A 23,892-nucleotide genomic window follows, 5' to 3' on the forward strand; every position below is an offset into this window, starting at 1 on the left:
TATAGGGAACTTGGGTTTCAACTTGAGCTGCTAACTAGAGTTGAGAGCCAAGTTGCTGTGTCTTCACTGCTATTTTATGCCAAGTTAACTAACTCCATTAACACACCTTTTTTTTGCATTCTAGATATATGCTATGAGGCTAACGCTCATGTGTTTGTAGATCACCTTTCATGCAAAAGGCTTGAAAAGAGCTTTAAAAACGTTACTGCTTGCACGATCTTTGTATGCGTATATATCTGTGTGTGAGTAAAGAATTATTTGGCCCCAAACTGAAGTGCAGCCACTTTTATGTAATATATTAACAAATATTTAACAGTACATAGCAACACCATACAACACTTTATGACAGGAGGCGACGAACAGTTATTTTTTTTATCATGTTTGCTACTGTTAAACATTTTTGGCTATTATAAAGTGTTGTGAAGTTATGCTACCTGAATGTACTATGCTCTCCACGCAATTCATTTCACCCATGTCAAGTATCCCACAACGCTTTGCAAACCTGTACTCAGCTTTAGCATTAGAGAATAGAAAGCCTGTCAAAGTCAAGATATATGAATGATGTGTCCTACTACAAGTTGGGATGTACCTCTACGCCCAACTGGTTTGGAATGTAGTATCCAAAACAGAGATAAGAAAAGCAGAGAACAAAACAAAAAGTTAAGGAACTGTTACAAACTGGTGGGTTGGATTTTAGATACACAAAGAGTTTTGTATGTTGTAAAATCATATTATAAATACTACTAACTGAAATGTGTGTCTTTGAAGCACACCTTCTGCATAAGATGAACACATGGTGAGAATCTGCCTTCCAGAAGAGGGTACTTATGTCTCCTTTTCGTAGTACACTACTTTGTCTTTAGACAATACAGTTGACTAAGTTCAGTTATTTGATCTCTTGAACATTTTAAAGAATGAAATGCGAGTGTAGTCAAACAACCGGCAACATCTTTTAGTCAGCATTATGACAGCGTGTAAGGGCCAACCAATTGCATGATGCTAGGCACTGTGCTAACATATGAGACAATCCCTGCCCCAAAGAGCTTACAATCTAAACAGACAGGACAGGCAAAGGTCACTAACTAAATCAAGGGCATCATTTCCTGTAGCACTTACCTTTTCTCTAGAAATAGCCCAGCCAAATATGTGCTCAGCTCAACCTGCGCTTATCTTAGAAGATGGCAGGTTGAGGCATTATTGCATTTGAAGTTGGTTAGGTAAAGCAAACCCTAAATCTGCCTCGTCCTTTTAATAGAATAACCTTCTCTTACTAGTTATCTAGTTATCTTAAGAACTATTGTGTTTGCCAGAGGGACTTAAAAAAAACAGATGAAAAGAGGAGGAATGAGAAGAGAAAGGGATAAACTAGTAAGATGAGGGAACAAAGAAAGAAGTCAAAGAGTGCAGCCTCCTCTTAATAAACAGTTTTAGGAGGCATAGTATGCCACAATGACATACCACTGGAATTAACGATGGAGTCCAAATGGATTTAGTTACCCACCTTGCTTAGGTGCCTTTGAAAACCCCACCACTAATGCATATACACATTGGAGGAAACGCCAGGAAATTCAGCCATTTCTGCATGAGGCTTTAAGACCTATATGGACCCCACTTATTTTCCTACAGTACTATATGAAGTAGCATCTTCCCCTAATAGAGGGGAAGGCAAGCCTGTTTCCAGTTCAATGGCCCAAATATAAGTCCCTCTCTCTTGTTTTAAATTCTTTGTTTAATTTGCCAGGCAAATGAGTCTAACTACATATTGAGAAACAGGTGGGTGACATAATGGACCAACTTTCAAGCTTACACAGAGCTCTTCTTCAGGTCTAAATACAAGGTGGAACAGATTGTTAAGCATAAGGAGCTAACAACATGTTGCAAGAGACCATTCAAAGTTAACACTTCTGCAATTGTGGATAGCAAGTTAGTGTTGTAATGAGCCATAAACCCTGTGCCTTTACTAAGTCCATGCTTTTTAGTGTCCAGCAAAAATGAATTCAAGTTCCCAGAATCATCTTTTGAAGACGGTGTGCAGGTTTCCTTTGAGGATAGGGAATAAGAGGTCAGATATGGAGTGATCACCCACCTTGCCTCTCAAATACCCTGGGACCAACACAGCCACACCACTGACAATCTAACTACATACAGTCAGACATAGATTGGTGGCAGAGACTATTAAAATAAGTCGCTGAATGACAAAAAAAAAAAAAAAGGAGGAAAGAAACATAACATCCATTGTCTGTGAACGTCTGTATAGGCAGGTAGTCCTTCAATTTTATCTGCCAAATAACCCTTCACTGTAATTGCAATAGTCTAATTTTCTTCCTGTTCTGTTCCAAACAGTGTCAAACACTGCCCCATTTGGCCTAGAGAGCTCCAATTCTCTGCTGGAGGCTAAACGGACCATATTATATTAGAGTTATCAAGCACAAGTCAAGCATTGATTCCAGTGGGGAAGCTCTGCTTAAAAATTGATGGTGCAATAAGACCCACTTTATTCCAGGAACAGAAATAGTCCAGAGCTCTCTCCATCATCAGGATGCACTTCAGGAGCCAGAGAGTAAAGAAGACAGAACTCATCTGTTCTTTGAATCTTGTGGTCACTGGGGAGTCCCATCTAAGACTCAGATCTATAGGAATTTCCTGTTCATATATTTGGGACAAATTAGACTTTATCTTACATTAGAAATGCCGGTTCTTTGAGCATTCCCATACTGAGTTCCAGAGACTAGATTTTTTTCAGTTTGGCATTTTTTTTTTTTTTACATAGGTTTTGCATGATATTGAGGGTGATTTGGGGAAATAAAACCACTTTGGTCTAGGACATATCATGTGTGTGAATAAGTCATAAACTAGATACTGCGTCTCTGTTAAACTCTAATCTCCATTCCTCCAGGTGAATTCTTCTGCATGCCTGAACCTAACCGACCCCACCTGCAGAAATGGAGTGACATTCTTCCTTCCTTTACTCCCCTCTCAGACATGCAATCCAAGTAGCAATCTAGCCCTTACAATAGACACAGGGCCAGAGTTTGCAACCTTTACTCTTGCTAAGTAGTACTTGATTCTATGAGTAGTCACACTGATTTTCGGGGGGCTACTCACAGAGCAAAATCCGACTCAACATGAGAAATAGTGGCAGAACACATTGCAGCACAGACTGTAATCTTACCGCTATTTCTACTGTGGCAACAGCGGCAGCATCTTGCACGCTCAAGCAAAACAGCAGCACCGGCATTCAAAGTATTGTAAACAGGCGGCTTGTCCTTATCTCAGAGGATCCACCTTTGGACTCCTGCTTAGTGTGCCTAACACCAGGCACCTCTTCTCTCTTGACAGTTTCATCAGTTATCTTAGGGCTGGCCCCTGCAGAAGGGCCTCTTATATTTTACCTTTCCTTCCGTCCTGTTGATTGTCTACGCTGTGTAATAAATGAAATCAGGAAGATGTGGACAGCCTCTTAGTACTCCCTCTGGGTGGGATATCTTGCACTCTTAAGAGTGCTGTTTGAACCTTTTTTCTTTGCTACAATACTTGCCACTTAGGATGAGGTCCTTAGCCCCATTCTTTTTACCAAGCTATCAGATCTCCAATGAGATTAGCAAAGACTGAAAAATGTGAGATAGATCATCAGAAGGCATAAATCAGCCTAATTCCATTGAAGACATACTGCCTTACAAGCAGTTGAGAATCTGGCCCTGTGTTTTTTTCAGTATTTACGAGTTCATATTTTATGAATGGATACAATTTGCCAAGGACATTATTGAATTGAAATCTCAAACAATAGCGAACAGGCCAGTAATGTTATTCTGAAATCTCACAGTGGTGGGAAATTAGTGATATTTAGCAGTCTCTGTGCAAAGTTCTGCTAATTTTGCAATGTTTAAAACTTTCTCCACTTTTTCTGTGGCTTTTTCACTACGCTAAACTCAGAGGATTAACACAGCTCTAGTCATGATGCTCTGTGTTTACCAAGTGAATGCTGGTTAAAGGGGAAAAAGTGGAGAACTTCAAACTTTCATTTCAATGCTACTTAGAGAATAAACATCTATTGGAAGGGTAAGAGCCTAAAAAGGAAGAAAAGAAGCTTTCTAAGCATTGTGGAATAAATCAAAAGGTTCGAATGAAAGTCTTTGAGTGTTAGCAAAACTACTTCATCTAGGATTTCAAGGAATGATCAAAACTATTTTCAATTATTCCTGATTTGCACTTCTTGTATCATTCCAGAATGAGCAAAGTCTTTTTTCCCCCTAGCACTTTCCTTTATTTAAAGGAAATAAAAAGAAAGAAGCTGATTTCAATGATCAGCATCTCAACGTGTGGGGAAGCAGACCTTCAGTTTTCGCTGTAGAAAGTACTGAATAGGGCCAAAAAAAGTCAGCCAGTTTTTTACTAAAAAAAGGGGAGAAAAATATACAGAACGTTAGCTGAAATTGGACTTTTGTTATCTGTAGTGATATAGGAACACTATTTACTGTGAACAGAGCAAGCCTGATTCTAGAACACGGCACAGCTAGCTGAATGATAACAAGGTTATATGTTAGGTGCTAAAGACAACCCTATCGTTGGTCACAAAACAATAAGACAGTTGTAACTAAGCATGGAAAAACATGACACGCTGAACATGACTTCACCCATGCCACAAGCTGCGCTTAGATTCCACAGTGTTTGCGCTGAATGCATCTTTAATATTACTGGAGGTGCTGATATCTGACTAAAGAATCAGACCCAAAAGTAGAGGGTGTGTGTTAAATACCTCAACTCTCTAAATGCGAATTACAAGCCCCAAATATACAACAAAAAGATATACCCTGCTATCTCACTAATGCACATTAATGACTGCAAGGCCCTTTGAGAATTAATGATTTTTGTAAATAACTGCATGACAAAATGTATTGACAAGAGGCAATTTTATTGCTATAAACCGCTCATTTGCATCTTAATGAGGACTAGCTGCTGAGGATCCCAGGATTTCTACAGTAGATTTCAGAGGCTCAAAGATCCAAAAGCCCTTGTAAACTTTCAGGTGTACAAATGACCAAAGTACAAATGAATGATATTTTACTGCATTGATAAGAATGTTGGTAAGTCATTTAAATAAATGTTTATTTACTTAGAAGTAAGAGACTGGAAGTCAAAGTATAAATTGCATGTAGAAAGTAAGCCAGATCTTGAGATGTTGTAAACTGGCAGGGGGCGAACGAAGTCAGCACAACTGAAGACAGACTGAGCTACACCATTTTACACCATATGAGGATCTATTTATTTCACACACACACACACATACACTTCCCTCTTGTAAAGGGGGGGGAGAGAGAGAAACTGAAAGTCCCTTCATTGAAATAATTTTTTACCAGCACTGCAAATACAGAGTTGACGTTCTCAAACAAGTCATCCACACTTGTTATTTTAAGGGCTCAATCCTGTTCACATTAAAGTAAAGGGGTCTTTTACCCTTAACTCCCATGACAGCAGGATTAGACACAAATGTCAAACACCTATGCACTGCACACTACAAAAATATTTTACAAACACAGAACAACAACTTCACCACAAATAGTGGTTTACCTCGTAAATTCAAATTCCCTATTTCTTTTGTCACCACCCTAGAGATTAGGTGGGGTGGGGAGGAAGCAAACAAACCCATAGATAACAATAATCTCTCACATTAACTCTTTATAATGAAATGTAAAATAGACATCAAAATAATCCCTAACTATTTTCAATACTTGATCAAGTGTTTTCTAAGAGCTTAGACAGAGTGAGTATTTGAATAAACAATTTGAGTGTTTATATGAGCCTTTGTATTCTAAACATTTCTGCCAGTACAGAAGAGCTACTTACCAGGACACCTTGCAGTGTTAGAAATATCTTGTGGTGCAAAATGTATCATATGTATTTTATACAATCTGCCTCTAAATAGCTTCATCTTAGCTGGAAAGAAATGTGAATATAATAGTATTTAGCTCGTTGCAATCAGCAGAAAAATCACATCATTTACACTACCTAACAATCTCACACATACATGGGCCTAAAATCTCCTATTTCACCTAGAGATGGGCCCAAACCAAAACCACGTACCAAGCACCCTGAAACTTTGGAGGGCCTTGGAACTGAACCTGGAGCAGAACTGCATGGCTGGCCAATAACTTCATGGGCTTGATCCAAAGTCCACTGACATTACTGTGGGTGAAATCCTGGCCTCACTGAGATGAATGAATCCCATTGAATTCAGTGGATCCCTGAATCAGACCTTACATAAAGAGACCACCCCAAAACTCTAGATCCACTTAGCCTTGCTCTTTTTCGAAAAATCAAAGTCTGGATCTGAATTTTGTGGCTTGGATTGTCTCTCACCCCAGCACTACCTTAACTTTGCTATTAACATATAATTTGCACCACTGTGTCTATACATGCATGTACACATGGAAACTATTGTTAGTGCAGAACTGCTGATCAAGAAGTGTTTCACAATTTATGTGTCTTCTTCAAATATGATTGAAGTCTGGCTGGGGATACTGATTGTCCAAAGATAGATTTTGGTTGGGCCTTTTTGATTACTTGACAGCAGTGTACAAATCTCCAACAGTGTGCAGCTGGGACCTCATCACTAAAACACACACAGCCCCCTCTGTAGTCCTTGTATTCAGGGATGACAGAACAATGGGTAAGGGGGTTGGGATACAAAAATAAAGCACCCTTTGGGGCCAGGAAGAGAGAAGAGGTTATTGTGGATGGGGATGAGGAGGAAGTAAGAGGCCAAACTCTGTCCTCAAAGAGTCAAGCTGCCATTTCAGCAAAAGTCTCTCTCATGCTGAGCTACTTTTAACTCACTTTCCAGTGTGACAATTGTGTTCGACAGGGGACGTTTCTTTATACAGAAGAAAATTAGTTGAGAACAACAGTTAGGCTATTTGCTGCTGAAAGGACTCCATAGGGCAGGGGTTCCCAAGCTTTTCACTCAGGTGACCCACCTACAGCATTTTGTCCTTTTTTTGCAACCCATCCAAGGTCAAAATTAATGGGAGTGGGACATGCACCTAAAATCATAGGCGAGCACCCTTCTCCTCCTCCTCGCCCCAACAACCCACAACTGCACCCTCCAGCCCAACAACCCTAGTCCAGGCTGGTGTGTAGGAAAAGCCGCAGGGGATGGGCAGGAAGAATGGGACAGCAAGCCCATCCCAGACTCACCCAACAGTGACAGCTCCTCTCCCTGTCATGGTGGAAATGTCACTGGTCCAAACCTGAGGGGCACTTGATCCCCTGCATCAAGTGGCAACACCTGGAATGGAAAGCTGGGCCCCAAAGGACAGAAGCCACCACTGTGGGGTTGGTAGGTCAGGCTCACTCTCCAACCCTCCCCCCGAGGTCTCTCTTCCACACCGGGCCTGCAACCAATCTAGTACTTTCTTGTGACACGCTGCTGGGTCAGGACCCACCATTGGGAAACACTGCTTTAAGGCAGGAATGGGAAGGATCAGGGTCTAGTCTAGGGCACCTAAAACAGAAAGAGAAAGGATAAAAAAAATTAGCATTAAAAATAAGCTGCAAAAATTACTCTATTACTTTCCCCCATATTTTTTCTCTCCTTCCAGCAGGAGCTACTTGTCTCCATGAAGAGATAGCCCCCCCCACACTCTTCTTAATTTTAAAAAAAGAACTAAATGTGAAATTAATCCACCACATTCTAATGCCGATATAAGACACACTAGGGTATGAATTAATAGGCTAAGGGTGTATAGCGGATAAAGGCATAAGTCACCTGAAGTGCATCAATAATAATACACTTTCTACCAGTTGAGCAAGATAGCTGACGCTTCAAATAGTGAACACTTACTGTGAACTGCTCATGAGGATGACTCTACAGACCAAGAATTATTCATAAACATTATCTGGTGAACAATAGAAAGCTACGAAAATTATAAGCTGCCCATGAACAATGTGTAAACATGGCATTGCAGGAAAAGAGGCTACATTACTAAATGAGAATTATCCATTCAGCTCTAGTAAGTAGCTTAGAAGTTAGACTGTACAGTAAATATGGTCTAGGAATACATAAACAAGAAAAACTACACCATTAATTAAAGTGTAAACTGTAGCATTAGGCATTTCCCCACTGTTATTGTCTATTCACATGTGCTGTGGTTCCATGCTGTAAATCGAGTATCGTAACTTTAAGGCTTAGATTTCTAAGCCACTTAAGAGAATTGAGTGTCCAAAGCCCTTTCAAAATACCAGCCTAAATTTATTCTTTGCCTTTAAAAAATGTTCTCAAACAAACAGACATTGAAGCTGGCTGTTTTAGCATTCAACGCTAAAGTGCTTAGCTTCCTGCTAACCTCATTTTCTAGCACCTTGGTAGTTCAGGCAAACAGAGTCTATTTACAGCCTTTCCTAAAAGCATCTGAAAAAGAGTTGCTGGATTTTCTTTTGATTCACTAATGCTCTTAATCAGCCCCTAGAAAACCTTTGGAAAAGCAGAGAACATTTGAAATAGTTCAACCCCCCTTCCCCAACTACATTCCCCTCCGCACCCCCCGCTATTGTAAAGAGCCACATCAACTGAATATTACAAGATTCTTCTAGGTATTTATCAGTGTGTTTATGCTTCAAGTCAAAACACGTTTGAGTGGATGCAAAAGCTCAGCAGAACACAACAGTTAGATCTGATGAGAATGGCAAAGCTTAGCAGAGCTTGTCAGTTGAGAGCTTTGTTCACTGGAGTGGATCAATGAGTTTCAGAAACTCATCTGAGTTGGCCAAGGGTCAGTTTCCCTGGTGATGAGGAACTTGGCCACTTGTGAGGGAGAAGAAAAGACAAGAGAGAGGATAGATTACACTTGTCCTGAATTGCAAGAATGCAACCTTATTGATCAGGTTTGTTTAACTTTTACTGAAAGAGATAATGATCTTGAGCTCACATGCAAAATCTGCCCCTTACAGAACGGTGATGGGAGCGTTAAGGATCAGAGAAACGGATAGAAATAAATAGGGAAGTAAACAGGCTACAACATCTGGTAACAAAAACGTAGTGAGAATCTGGTCTCATTGACTCCTGTCTAAATCTGGAGTACCTGTATTGAGTCTAGATTTACATAAATTGAAGCGGAGTTCAATTGTTTGTTAGCTTGAAACATGCATGTGGGTTTTTAAGCGATGCATTTTAGAGCAGTAATATAAATATATTTCAGTTTGGAGCCCGATTGAGCTTCCCTTGAAGTCAATTAGAGTTTTAACATCAATTTAAACTGGAGCAGGAACAGACACAGTCCAGATTTATTTTTATTTGCATGAGTTTGAGCCATTGCAGTCAAAGCTCCTGACAAGGAGAAATACAAAGCTGGCTTAATGCACAACCCAAATATCCTCATCAAACCTAAGAATTTCAGCTGATAAGTATTAATTCAACAAACTGGAGGACCCACAAAGCAGCGTACGATGGGCTGAAATTAAAAGAAAAAGCTAACAACGGTAGTCAAAAGTTTCTCTCTACATTGAGGGGAGATGGCTGACGTCAAACAGTAAGCAAATTCTTCATCCCGCCCACACAGAACCCAGCAATTCAAAGGAAAAAAAAAAAAGGAATGGATCAAATGATAGGAGACCAATGCTTAACCATAAATGCCATTTTAAGATGCCTTCTCTGTGGCATAATAATGAGGTTTTCAGCACTTCTGGATGAACATTCGCTCCTGAAAAAGGGAGGGAAGGAGCCTGCTGTCCTTTGCAAGTGCTTACTTGAAGTACTATGCATAATGATGGAATTCACCCTCTACAGAGGGCCAAATTACACTACAGCATAGTCTATGGTGCTAGCTGTTTACACAAGGGTGAATTTCAGCCACAGAGCATTGTTTTAAGTCACATGAGTCAAACTGACATGGGCAGTCTTCAGAGCCTTTCAGGTTTAAAATATTTGGGACAAAACCCATTAACATTGCTTTTCCCTTCTCCCTCCCCCTACGAGGTTCTGATATGGTGACATGACTGCCTGTTATTGGCCAGATTCTGATCATATTTCCACCAGGAATGAATTAAAGGTAACTCCACTGACATCATTCAGACTCATAGCTAACGGACTTACTCTGGATTTACACCTGTATAACTGAGGTCAGAACAGGGCCCAATACCAAAAAACGCTATGATCTTGTCTCTGAATAACATTGGTGTTTTTTTTTTTCATTTGTGGGTATTAGAAAATTTACATATTCATCATTAATCTTCACAGTTCTCACAGACTCTTTTCTATTAACTTAAGATGCCCAACTAATGAACTGACATAAGATTTATTATTGAAATGGAGGAAGCAAGAGAAACAAGCTAGTTCATGCAAGCCACCTCAGCGAAGTGACACTCAAAATGGAAATCAAAACAATTTAAAAAAAAAGTGTCTGACATAATATCAGTGGTCTCGAGAGAAAATATTTTACAGCCTTCTCACGGAAACAACAATCTCAAAAGGAGATAGCTACACCAGGTCCATACGCAATCACTGTACCAGCTCGAACAAAACCAGCATTCCTCAAATGGTCCCACTGCCTGCTACTTAGAGGCTAATTAGCACCCGGCACTTCTGCACTCAAGAGCAAGAGGCATGGTGAATGGAGAAGTCACAGGGAATCAATGCTGCTGAAGCACAAGTCATAGCCTGAGAGAAACCTGCATCTGGCATTGCAGACATTTCAGAATAATTTTTGTATAATAGTTATTGCTACTGCTTGCAAAGACACAAGTTAATCACCTCCATTTCAAAATGGTAACGCCATCTTATGCTCATGATCTTTACTTTCAAGGTCAGCAAAGTACAGATTGGTCTCGTTTCCTAACGAGTAACACATATTAATTTGATCACAGCAGGGGAGAAACATGTACTTTATATGCCCTTATGAAAATCTGGTTTCAACTAAGGCCCTTAGAAGTGAATGGACTACAGGATCTATTACATAGTTAATCCAGGGCATTTTTAAAAAAGTATATTAATGAGTGACAAGGAAATATTCTAACTAGGTTTATTCTTGGTAACTGTATTATGGTTATTAGACATCTACAGCCAAGCTGTAACAATAGTGCTATATTCGTAGACACGTACAGACATAGGGTAATAAACAAGAAAGCGATAAAAATCTTGCTAATCCCAAACACTTCAATTACGTGAATGTACTTTAGGATAAATGAAGTGTATCTGACCTCTAATTTCATCTATCCAGATACCAAACACTATGTAATGAAAGCCATTACTATAGTCAAATGGGTGACTTTGTTCATAATATCAACAATAAAATTAGACTTCATGATTTCTCATATTTCAAACATTACTAATATTCTTGAACTTCTCTGTAATATGATTAAAAGCCAACCGCTCCTCCATAATTTCTTCCATTCAAAATGATCTACTCAGTATATTCACAAACATGTCAATAGTCCACTTCCAAAAAGGAAAAAAAAAAACCCTCTCATTAATCCACCTCTCTTATTATCCAGGATTAAAAACAAAAAACTTAGTCAAAATGATTGGCCCCATGCCCAGAAAAAAAGATGTGATCGATAATACAGACTTAATAATCCCCTTCCTAAAGAATCATTTTTCTACTTCTTCTACAGAATGCTTTGAAAAAAGAATTGAAAACAAACAAAAAAAAACCCGAGAAACGTCACATCTCCCAGAAAAGTTTATTACTCTGTATTTTTTGGTAAATAGGAATGCTTCCACTATGTTAATTGACATTTGCCATCTGCTATAGTGGTAATATGTGAAATCACAAACTGTATCAGTGATTAGCCTGAAAGAGCCTAAAACATTTCATTAACGTTTCCAGTATCTCATTTCACTCATGAGCAGTTTAAAATTATGGCATTTGTATTCTGATGCAAGGTCAATCTTCTTTTTGAAAGTGTTTTATTTTTGCAATTCAAGTTGTTTACACCATTATCTTGACACAAATGGTTACAACTTAAAACTAAGAAAAAATGGGTTTCTTGGTTGCTTTTTTTTATAAACTAAAAACAAAGACAAAAGATTGATGTGCAATTCTCTGTAGATACGAAAAGCATTTGTAGGTGCTTTTCATCCCAAATCACCCACATTCGACAGGGATCACTTCAGCCACCAACAATATGCATCCACTTCAGGGGTGGAATAAGGCAGATGTTTAACAGTGCACAGCAACAACACGCAACAGTTTAGGGACAGAAACGAAGAATTCAACATCCAGAGGGCATTAGGGAGGCAGAATGTAGTTACTATGGTTTAAGATTACTAATCTGCCAAGCCTCATGCAGAACGTCCCTCAGCAAAGGCAGAGCCGTGCTTAGATTGGGTAGCACACGTTAAATCCACTGTGGACGCAAGAGCACTGCTCTGTTTTAGAAGCCGGCCAGCTAGCCTCTTCTTCCAGCTGAAGAGGACCACACAGTGGCAGGGGAAGGGAACTGCTACGTGCAGCTCCCTCTAGTGCTAAGGCCCATGTTTACTATGACGGTTAGGCAGCAGCATCCAAGAAAGACACACACTGCTGCTGTCAAAGGAGGCAGAAAGAAGGGGAACTTGACTGCTCAGGCTGAATCACTCCCTTCGGTGCTGAAATTCAGCGTCAGGGAAATAGGGCACAGGAAGAGCTTGTCTGTGAGGAAAGGGGGACAGCAGAGAAGGATACATCTGAGGGGAGCACTTGAATCAGTGCAGGGAAAGAGCTTGCAGAAGGTGATTAGGCAGCTTGGAAGGCAAAGAGAGTCGAGGCGGTGAAGAAAACTGCGAGGAGAATAGAATCTTCAGGGGGGAAGGAAGCAGACAACCGGGAGGCTTCAGAAAGTCACAAGCAGCAGAGGGTGGCACATTGAGAGATAGCATACCCGTGGCCCTTCTACCAATCTTTTCTTTTTGAGGGGAGAGGGGGGTTTACAATGTCAACCTCTAGCAATTACCCAAACTAGAAGCCGGCCAGAATAGGAGCACTAGCAGCCCTGCTCTAGTGAAAAGTGCCATGGACACCACTGACTGCAGCTCTCTCTCTCAATCTCCCTATCGAAAAAACGAGCATTTACAAATAAGCAGACAGGAAAGACAGGTGTGTCACACATGCAATAGAATTTCTCCTAGGAGATGCCCGCCTAGGAACCATAGACCAAATTCTATCCTCAGTTACACCTTTCCTTATACCCATCCCCCCATGCACAGGGGTGTAAATCAGGGTAGCGTTCGGCCTCATCTCATCAGGTGTTCATGGTGGGTCAACTTCTGATAACCTTATTTAGATCTTACTTTACCAGTAGCCCTATTGATTTAATGCTCTATATCCAGAGAGACAAACATAGGCAGTCTTTTTTTTTGCACTGCAAATAGCTACATAGTTTTAGTACTGTGCCACCCTATCTCACCCATCATCTTTAATCTGGGGGCCATTCTGTCATGCGTCATAAATACATCAATTTACCAGGAAAAGAAATGCTGTTCATCTTATTTTATACAGAGACAGTCTTCCACTGATTTGGTCACTCTTTTTTTCACAGGTGAGCTCTGGAAAGGAGCCATCAACCAGGGAGATCTTTTCAGATTGCTGCTAACTATGAGGCTGCTACCAAGGCAGGCATCATCTCCTAGGAGCAAGAAGCAGCCGCCACTGCTGCCTAGCAAGGGAGGCCGACAGATCTTCCACAGGACAGCAGCTGAGAGACACAACTTGCTCTATCAGAGGCAGCATTTTAACTGTTAAAGAAAAAGAAATCTCTCAAACCTATGCAAGCTGTGAATAAAATTAAAGTTTAATAATATACAACAAACAAGATCCTAGAATAAAAATTGTTTTGAAACGTTTGCACTGATAAGGCAAATCAAAATGCATTTTCTAAATAAAATACATTAATAGATCTAAAAAAAAAAAATGTAAAGGAAAACAATACCTGAAAAATCTCTCTTTGCCACTGAGGTGAACCATGTGCAAAACTCAGGGAAGCAAAACAAACATAAAAATTGAACCATAAATAGCTACTAAATGAATTCATAATCTGCATGCTACCATGTTGTTCTTAAACATTATAGAATTGAAAACCCAAATTTGCAGAAGGAAATTTAGCATTGGTTCTGCTCTGTTTGGAGAAGGGAGGAAGACGATTTACTAAAGTACTCCAGATACAGAAAAGTGCCAGTCTTTGCAAACGGTACTAAAAGGGAATTTAGAAAGAGTTAATGCAGCAAACCCTGTCACAAAACGGTCACTCTAAGTAATCCCTACACCTGATTTTCCTAGTTTTCTCAGCAATAGATACATTTAGCTGTATCCCGTGTCCCAGACATAAGACAATAGTATTGGAAGCTCTCAAATAAGTACCTCACCCAAAGATGGATGCTATTCCAGGCAAATATTCCAACTTCAACTAATATGATAATACTTCTCCTTCTTGAAATGAGACCATTTTGAAGACTGATTCTTCAGTGGTTCATTGCAGCACTTCAGTTTTAAACCTGATCTAATGAGCAGCAATAGAAGTTACGGCCTCTAAAGATAAGCAATTGACATGTTAGCATATTAATGTACTTATATATCACATAACTCACTAGAAAACAGTTTGCAGCATGACCCATATATTTGACCCTATACATGCAAACCTTGTTTACTTCTTAAATATAAAGCTACTACCTGCTGGCAAAAGTCCTGATTAAAATAACACAGATTGTAGTAATTTATAACGAAAATCTATTGCTTAAAATTCTTCAAAGTTGCAGATAATATATCATTAGTTAGAGTAAAGCTTTAAAAATCAGTCAGCAGAGTCCACTTCAATCTCTGCATGATAATAAAGGATTATTATGTGGAGTAACCTATTTATGAAAAGGAAACAGTGTGCTTCTTTCAGACCCCATCAATTGCTTTAATAAGGAATTGAAAAGCCTGGCCTACTTTATATGCAGATCACCATCCCAGTTGCATAAGGATTTACAATAGACAAAACAAAACTTTTTGTTGTAAATAAGGGATGTTTGTTGAAATCACACAATGTTTGGATCTAAAAATTATTTACAGGCTACTAAGGCTCTATAAAGTTTGTGTATCTCACTTGTTAATTAAAATGTTTTCAATATTCTTCAGGAAGGAAAGAAATGTACATTTTAGATTGTGAAGGTAAAGATTCAAGTAACACAAGCCCAAGTCAAAGGCAGAACAGAAAACATATTGACTATGTTTACTGATGTTCTTATTAAAACCCATATTGAGATTAAAAGGTAATTGATTAATAAACCCCTCTAAAAATTTAAACTACTGTATTTAGTAGGAGTTGTTTATCAACTGGGTTAGGATGGCTGTGCTGTTACTTTCTATTTAGATAGGGAAAACATGAAATTGTTCACGTTGCTGAAAGTTAGTATGATGTATCTATCAATCTCTAGCAGACTGAGGGGACCCAGGTTCTAATCTCACTTCTGAAGTTTCTTTGCAAGTTTGTTTATTCATTTAAGTGTATGGCTGTGTGTTTAATGAGGTTGTGTGGCGGCCCCTGCTGGTGTGCATGCTTATTTTAAAAGTACTACACCTGGCAAGAAAACAAACTGGTAATTCCAATTAAGTTAGAAAAATAAACTCTGTTGTTAAATGTATAAAAATATCTAATTTAATGCAGAAAATATATATTACAAGAAGAGTAATGTTTTATTTAGTATGAAAAAATCTTAAACCACTGAACATTATTGGCTGTGTTAGAGCTGCAGTGTAATGAATTGAGAAGGGACATTAATTGTACAGTTCACTATGATGTCATGTTAAATGTCTTTTATTAATGAACTGTTACTCCCATCTGAGGCAGCTGATTACCTCTAATCCATTGCTAAGTCCTCTTAGTTGATTTCAATGTATCACTTAAACCAAACCCAAAGGGGGGGAAAAATCCAAATAATTTACAGTTCAATCTATAAAGTCCTAGAACTACATTCCCTTAAAGAAGGTCTGGCTTCCTATAACTCAAGCAAGATGGTTTGATTTAATGCAGCTGACATATAGATCTATTTTACATTTTTTTTAATTTCAAAAATACAACACATTAAAATAGGTTCAATTTATCAAAGCTAAGAGCAACAATTAAGTAATAATGTACTTAAAGTGCAAAGGCACTTTAACACAAGAAAGTGATACCCAGTGGCTATACTTGTAATTGAAACAGCAGTATTGTATATTATTATTTACAAAAAAAAGTTATAGTCCAGGAAAAAGATCTTTGGAGATCTTCTACATAATACATTACCTTTCCACTTTAAATTGAAGAGAAATAAAAAGTCCCCCTTCCTCCCAACTCAAAAAAAAAAAAGAGAATTATGCAAAAATCTATTGTCGAAACATTCATTTGCAGAGACAGTTCCTAAGGGGAGGGGAAAAAGAAGAAAGATGTAGAAATAACTTAAAGGGACCTTTGCAAAAGCAACACTACACCCTCAGCACAGTATAAGAGGGCTGTGTTTGCTTGTTTTCAGAATTTAAAAAGTGGAAATATTGAGAATGTGACAAGTCACACTGATTCAGAACTCAATACCAATCAAGTTTGACTTTAAGACCCTTTTAAAATGCCTCCTCCTCCCCCCCCCATCCACCCTCACAGCTGACTAATTGCAGTTTGTTTTTCCAGAACTTCGAGGTAGTCTGGTTCCGTTTGTAGCTTTCCTTGCAGCAAAGGATGCTCGGGTTTAGACTGTTCTGCAAAATATTTCCTGGGTGTTCCATACAAAACAGTCTTATTTATCCTGTCCTGGTTTTGGCGTCTGGATTCATAGGAAGGAGCAAACTGCCTTTTGGGTAAGGTGCAAAAGTTATAATGAACAACCCCTCCACTGGGGAGTTCCTTGACCCTCTCTGCAATGTTTTGATACAGCAGCTCTGGCTCCCTTGGCGAGGACTGCTTTTCCAACAATTCAGCGGCACTGATTGTAAATGCAAGGCTGGCGGAGTCTTCCTTTTTGTGGTCAAGATTGCTATAGCTAAACTCATGGAGATTCCTGTAGTATGCAACTGGATCCCCTTCCTTTTGCATGTAGATTGGGTTTTGGCACATCTGCCCGACAGGAGGGGGGATGTAGTTATAAACATGCCCTTCAGTTTTATCGTGGCTCTCCATGTTGTAAGACCCATACTGCAGCTGAAATGAACTTATGTCTAAGTTGTTTGCACTGTTGGGCACGCTTGGCACTCCCTTTCGGCGTTTCAGAACAAAGACAAACAAGCCTGCCCCAAAACAGACAGACAAGATAAACACAACCAGCAAGCCTAAAATTAAGACAGAGAGTGGAACTTCTGTGCGTATTTCTGGATAGGAGCTGGGCGAGACGCTAAGGGACTGTGGTGTGTCTGTGTTATGACTCATAGAGAAGAGAGTAGAATCTGACAAGTTAGGGTTCTCTGGACAGATGGCCTCTTTGCTCAGGAATTTCAGATGTTCTCCTGAGTGCTTAGCTGGAGACTCACATATGACCTCATTGATAACTACAGGGGGACTTGACTGTTGATTGTTCTGCTCAATGACATGCTCTATCCAGTTCCTGAGCCCCATTATGTCACACGTGCAATCCCAAGGATTTTCTTGGAGGTCTATCTGAATTAAAGCCGAGAGCTGGTCAAGGATGCCTCTCACAGGCAAGTGTGAGAAGTGGTTGTTCCTCAGATTGAGCCTCGTGAGGGAAGTACCACCAAACACATTATCAGGCAAAGACCTCAGCAAGTTGTTGTTCAGAAATAATAGATGAAGGTTGCTCAGAGCATCAAAAGTGCGTGGCAGGATTTCCTTAATGACATTATACTCTAAGTAGAGATACTGCAAGCTCTGCAGTCCATTGAACATAGAAGGGTACAAGATTTCAAGGTAATTGCCATTGAGATAAAGTCTGCGTAAACTGGTGAGGTTTGTAAAGGCACCTTCCTGTATCACTGCAATCCTGTTGTTTCCTAAATGTAACAAATCCAGAGAACTGTATTCAAGGAGATCAGTTTTATAAACAACCTGTAGATAGTTACTTGTAAGGTAAAGTTTCTTTGGACTGGTGGGTTTGGGGTGGAGATCTGAGATGTTACTGATCTTTTTCTCTTGGCAGTTCACATTTAGACCATTGTCAGAGCTTTGCGAAGTGCAGACACAGCCACTGGGGCAGGTGATGGGCACAGGGGACTTGGTCTGGTAAACCATGATAGGTCCGAAAATTTGCCGGTCTTTTGACACCGTGACCCGAGGCGTTGGACGGTTCCTCGTTTTGGGTGGCCGGCTGGCTTTTGGGGCTCTGGTGGGGCTGATGGCAGGGTTGGCTGTGGGTGAGAGCCTCTGGATGTGTGTGTCTGAGTGGGAAGGGTGCTTTTCCCTCTGGTGAGAGTCACTGGAACTTTTCCGAGGGCAGAGGTCTTGCCGGGTGAGCTGGGTCACGTCCTTCCCATGCAGCCGGAAGGGCGTCTCACAGACGATCTCCCCGACAAAGACGGTGATGGTGTCCAGCCAGGCTTTGAGGGGGAGCAGGTCACAGGTGCAATTCCAAGGGTTCTCCTCCAGCTGGATCTCCATGATCCCACCAATGTGCTCCAAGACGCCGGCGAAGGGCAACATCTTCAGCCTGTTCCCCCTCAGGTCCAGGTGGGTGAGCAGGACGAAGCGGAAGACGTTGCTGGGCAGGGAGAGCAGGAGGTTGTCGTTGAGGATGAGGACTTTCAGCTTGTTGAGCTGGCTGAAGGCTCCGGCCTCGATGGCGCTGATATAGTTGTAATCGGCCTGCAGGTATTCCAGGCTCTCCAGGCCCAGGAAGGTGTCCTCCCGTAGCACCTCCAGCCTGTTGTTGTTGAGGTGCAGCCTCTTGAGGGTCCGCAGGCCACTGAAGGCCCCGGTGCGGATCTCCTGCATGTCGTTGTTGCCCAGGTGCAGGGTCACGGCGTTGGAATAGTTGACAAACTCATTGGGGTGCAGGCGGGTGAGGGCGTTGCCGCTGAGGAACAGCTGGTAGATCTTGGAGGGGGGCGGCTGCAGGAGGCTGACGGTGGTGAAGCCTTTGTTCTCGCAGTTGATGTTCAGCACGTTCTCCTTCTCCTCGCAGGGGCAGCGGCTCCGGCTGCAAATGTCTTTGGCGGGCTTGCGGCTCTCCGTCGTGGGCGAGATCCCAGCCACTGTCAACACACTGAGCAACCAGACCCCCTTCAGCATCTTTAGGCGCCGCGCGGGTCCCAGCTCCGGTACCTGCAGACAAACCTGCAAGCAGGTGGGGAGGGGAAGGAGAACCCCAGTTAAGGAAGCCAGGAAAGGGGGGAGCAACAAGGCAGACTAGGGCAAAAGCCCCCCCCCCACACACACACACACCCTCCTCCCACTGGCCCTGGGGGCAGCTCGCCCTGCCCCAGCCCAGAGCAGTCCTGCTAACCCCCTGCCCCCCGAGTTACCCCAAAACTGGCTCAGACCCCCCCCCGCCTCCAAACAGCTGCAGGGGACCCCCCCCACACACACCCCCAGCAGAGCCCTTCCCGCTGCAGAGCCTCTGCTCAGCCCCGAGCGGCCCCGCTCCCGGGCGGCTCCTTGCGCCCCGACTCCGAGCGCTCCCCCGGCCGGGCAGCGCCAGCGGGGCGCCCCGGACCCCCCCCCCCCGACCCCGGGCCGCGGTACTCACGCATCAGGACCGCACCCGGCTCCCCGCCCGCGCACCGACCCACGCGCTCCGCATCCCGCCGGCCGCCGGGGAGACCGGCCGCCCCGCGCCGCGCTCCGGTCCCGGCGGCAGCAAGAGGCGGCCGCTCCGCATGGAAGTTTCGCCCCGCGGGCTGGGCAGGGGGAGAGACGCCGCCGCCCGCCGCCCGCCGCCCGCCGCTCCCGTCCCGGCTGCAGCCCGCGCCCCGCCGCTGCGCCGAGCGCTTTGAATCCCGAGGCTTTTGCAGGATGCCCTTGGACGGAGCCGGGGCTGACGTCACGCCCGGGGATGGGGCTGCCGGGGGACGCACGTCTCTCCCCCCCCCTTCCCTCCCCGCCCCACTCCCGCCCCGCAGCCTCTTCTTGCGGGGTCCCCCCCCCACCCGCGCCCCCCAAACCCGCGCCGCTGCCTCGGGAGCGCTGAGCTCGCCGCTACACCGGCAGCGTGGCCCTCCCCAGCAGCCGGGGGAGGGGGAGGCAAAAGCCGGCTTCACCTGGATCCTGCCAGGGTTTGGCCCCCGAGTCCCCCCCCCCCCCACACCCCTTTCCACCCCCCCACCGCAGTCGCACGGTCCAAAGCCAAGAGGCGTCCAGCAGCTTCGGCTGCGCACCAAAATCTGGCGGCCGGAGCAGAGGGTTCCGCAAAAAACCCGGAGCCGGCATCCGGATCCAGCCCAATTTTGGCCCCGACCCTCGCCCCCCAACGTCCCTAGCGCCTACCTCCGTACCCAACGCTGGGAGAGCTGCAAACCCACTAAGGGGGTCTGAACACGCCCGCCTCCCCCTCCGCGGGGGTTGACAGTGAATGGGAGAGGTGTTTCGAAATCCCTTACGTTGCTTGGAGTAGCTCAGCCAAGAGCTGACCAGGCTCAAACAACATATAATGTGATCATTCACACCGGCTAGACTATCTGGGCTGCCAAACTGCCAGGGTTACGGCATGAGATTTGGCTGCCGCTAGAAAAGAACGAGATGTCAGAGCCGGGTTGCTGGGGCTTCACTTAAGCACAATGCATTGGATACAGTTTTATCTGATCTAAAAGGAGGGCTGAACTTGCCGTCTATTGAGAAGGTAAAACTTTGGGGGAGGGGGGTCTATCGGGGGGAAGGACAAGATCATTCATGACGATTGTTTTCCAGTGCTCCTGTGCCAAGATGCAGTATTACCAGAGTTTTATAGCGGGAGATCTCTATTTATGAAGTTAAACGTAGAGATTTTCTGGCCAAAAATTTGCTGGACCTGGCAACACCTAGGTGTCTGCTGTACGAGGTTGTGTGGCTGTTTAACCAGGATGTGTGGGAGCTCGGATTTTAGGAACAGCAACATGTGTTGCCTATTCTGCTGGGGACTTGGGGGGAGGGGGGGTGTCAAAAAAAAGGTAAGAGCCATCAGGCTTCCAGCACTGGATAGACGTCTCTGAGATGGTGCTGAGCAGGGATGCACTGGCTTGGCGTTGCAATCTGAGCAGCTGCACTTATTCTCTATTTAGGAATTTTAGGAAATGGGGAGGGGGAGCCTGAAAAAAAGAATCAGGGTGTTGGAGTCACATTTTTGCAATACTGCTGCTCCAACCTGCAACAGGGTCTGAATTTTTGGGTGCCCTATGTTTCCCCACACACACATAGAGTACAGCGTGGGGCCAAAATTTGCCAAGATCCATGTACAGGATCCAGAGTTTTGCAGTGGGATGCATCAACGTCCAGAATTTTTTGCAGCCGCTTTTTGCTTGTTTTCTCATTCGACGTTAGAAGTTGAGGGCAAAATTTGGCTGGATTCAGAAGCATCTATATGCTGGGTCCAGGTTTTTGTAGTGCTCCTGCTTTGGATGATTTTTTTTTTTTCAGTAGGCGTGTTTAGATTGTTCTCTATTTTGAGGATACAATTTGGAGACTTTGGGACTAAAGATATGCAGGACCCACTTTTTCCCTGGGGGGGGGGGTAATACTTTGGAGTGTCAGTGTCCACACACACAGGCATCCACCCACCCTCTCCTGGCCTCCTTCCATGCACCACACGTATACACAACACTGTAACATCCTTGACACTCTCTTGAGAAATGCACAACTCTCTCCAACAGACTGCAAAAGCAGAAGGCAACAGTAAGTCCACTGCATTTCTTTCTGATGGCTTTATGTATGCATGTGCGGTTTTGTGCATGAACTATTTTGACATGTAGTGTGTACTAGTGTTAAAGTGTCCTGTCCTGGACTTGGTTTGTGGAACTGTATATGCTGGGCTTGCATACGTGTGCCTTAGAACCAAGGTGCATTTATGTCACTTGCTAATGATGTCTGTGGAAAGAGTATTCAGACACTGCGCATCTCAGCAGTAATTGCCAGCTGTATGTGGGATGGAAGGAACAGCGTGTCAGGGGATGGCAGGAGTAATAAGCACAGAGAAGATGCTGATGCCATTACACTACAAGTGCATATGTACAATGATCACGGTAGTAGGAGGAGTAAAGGGGATATTTAGGAGCAAAGTTATGATTTTCTCAGTACACCATAAATGTTTTATAATCCCTTTACTTAACAAGTGAATGGTAAAAGCATTTGCTTTTCTGCCTGTTTTGCCCCTCCCCCCCTTGACTTCATTTAATTAAATCCAGATCAATTCCAGGCATTAGGATTGTGTGGGAGCCTCAATCTGATGGTGGCCTTCAACAAACTTCAATTTTATACTTACATTCTCGGTTGTCAAAGGAGTCAACAGGCAGAGAGGCTGTAGTGGTTTAGGGAGATGCTGGTTTCTGCCCAAAAATGCTGGCTTTCCAGACAATTTTTGTTATCCCCCATACCTCCCCCCCACACACACACACACACTTGGAGGAAAAGACTCATAGATCAGGTCATTTGTGATCATCTAGTCTGATCTCCTGCCTAACACAAACAATAGGACTTACCTGAATTAATTCCTGTTGGAAGTAGAGCACATCTTTTAGAAAAAAAAACATTCAGTCTTGATTTAACAATTTTGTGTGATGAAGAATCTACCTTGGTAAGTTATTCCAATTGTGAATTACCTTCACTGTTAAAAATCTGCACCTTATTTCAAGTTTAAATTGTTCTAGCTTCAGTTTCCAGCTACAGGATCTTTTTATATCTTTGTCTGCGACATTGACGTCCCCTCTCTTATCGAATCTCTGTTCTCCATGTAGATATTTTTCAAGTGTAGAAGGATAGGAATGAATGCAGGACTCGCTTGATCCAAGCCTAGACAGCTTCAAATAGTGTGAGAGCACCTTATGCAGGTTAAATATGCTACAGCAGATGGAAGCTCCTGCATGGTCTTAGAGCCTGCATGGTATCCCTTGGCTATTAAAAAGAATTGAATACAACATAGGGATACAAAGTGCTGCACAGATCAGTGCCCTTACAGAACTCCGCTAACCATACTGTCTTCCCCTTCATATGTGTGGATATCATGGGGCAGGTTTTCTAACTCCATAGAAACATGGACTGGGGGAGACTTTCTTCAGTCATAATATCAGATTTTCTGAAGGAGGAAAAGTTGGTGAGGGTCAAACACCTTTCCATATACAGGTGGTAAAAATTTCTGGCAAAAAATCTCATCATCCAGTAAAAGAGGAATGAAAAAAGGGAGAGACCTTCTCTAAGGTCCTGTGGTGTGAGATGCAAGACGAGAATGGGAAATCTCTAGAAAGCTTATGCTCAAATAAATATATTAGTCTCTAAGGTGCCACAAGTACTCCTTATCTTTTTTCTAGAAAGGTAGAAACTCAGCTGAATTTCTGTTAGGTGAGCAATAGCTACCTTTACTCATCAGTTGGAAACCATTGCCCCAAGGTGAATGTGTGCTGGAATGGCTAGGTGGTCTGAATGCATTTGTCAGGAATGGGTACATGAAATGCTTCACCGTCCTGTTAGTTAAACAAGGGGTTAAGACTTGAGAAGTGAAATGATGTCTGCAAAGCATTTGCATCCTTGCATTCTCCTTGTTGCTGAAGTTTTAACATCTATTTCAGTAGCTCTTGGTATTCCAGCCCATCTCTCCTTGAGCTACATAATCTGAGGACTGTAATCATCTCACGGACACAAACCAATCCACTAAGTCTCAATGAGGGAAAGTGGCAATTTTTCACACTACTTCTGTCCCCAAATGGAGCTAGTGCTTAGGGTCCTGAGATAAGCTCATAGACTTCATTACCTCTCTGTGTGTGTGCTCTCAGAGTCATCTGCCTGTGTGTGTTTTCCTAGATATGTCCGGGTGGGTGGACGGCTTGAGACATTGTCACTCTGTGA

The 23,892-nt window shown here is 42.8% G+C and overlaps 1 protein-coding gene and 1 long non-coding RNA gene across 12 annotated transcripts in view; one reads left to right on the top strand and one right to left on the bottom strand.

Annotated features, from left to right (window-relative positions):
- Positions 1-13,738: 13,738 nt before the first annotated feature.
- SLITRK2 (SLIT and NTRK like family member 2) lies at positions 13,739-22,827 on the bottom strand. Of its 3 annotated transcripts, none has more exons than XM_073358399.1 (2): positions 22,533-22,827; positions 13,739-19,200 (listed from the first exon to the last, which is right to left on the bottom strand). In XM_073358399.1, the coding sequence occupies exons 1-2, from the start codon at positions 22,581-22,583 to the stop codon at positions 16,579-16,581; spliced, it is 2,673 nt and encodes an 890-aa protein (XP_073214500.1). In that variant the 5' UTR covers positions 22,584-22,827; the 3' UTR covers positions 13,739-16,578. The 3 variants fall into 3 exon arrangements, with proteins under 3 accessions (XP_073214500.1, XP_073214503.1, XP_073214501.1); XM_073358402.1 differs by lacking the exon at positions 22,533-22,827 and adding an exon at positions 20,350-20,493; XM_073358400.1 differs by lacking the exon at positions 22,533-22,827 and adding an exon at positions 19,613-19,797.
- LOC140916727 (uncharacterized) overlaps positions 20,261-23,892 on the top strand; it is a 28,339-nt gene continuing 24,707 nt past the window's right edge. For 5 of the 9 annotated variants that reach the window (XR_012160628.1, XR_012160620.1, XR_012160627.1 and 2 more), the window contains exon 1: positions 20,725-21,729. This is a non-coding gene — a long non-coding RNA (uncharacterized lncRNA). Of the gene's footprint in view, positions 20,702-20,724; positions 21,730-23,892 lie in introns of those variants that run through there. The other 4 variants (XR_012160622.1, XR_012160623.1, XR_012160625.1 and 1 more) reach the window with 4 other exon arrangements.

Source organism: Lepidochelys kempii, chromosome 9, assembly GCF_965140265.1.
Source record: "Lepidochelys kempii isolate rLepKem1 chromosome 9, rLepKem1.hap2, whole genome shotgun sequence".
NCBI classification, from domain to species: domain Eukaryota; kingdom Metazoa; phylum Chordata; order Testudines; family Cheloniidae; genus Lepidochelys; species Lepidochelys kempii.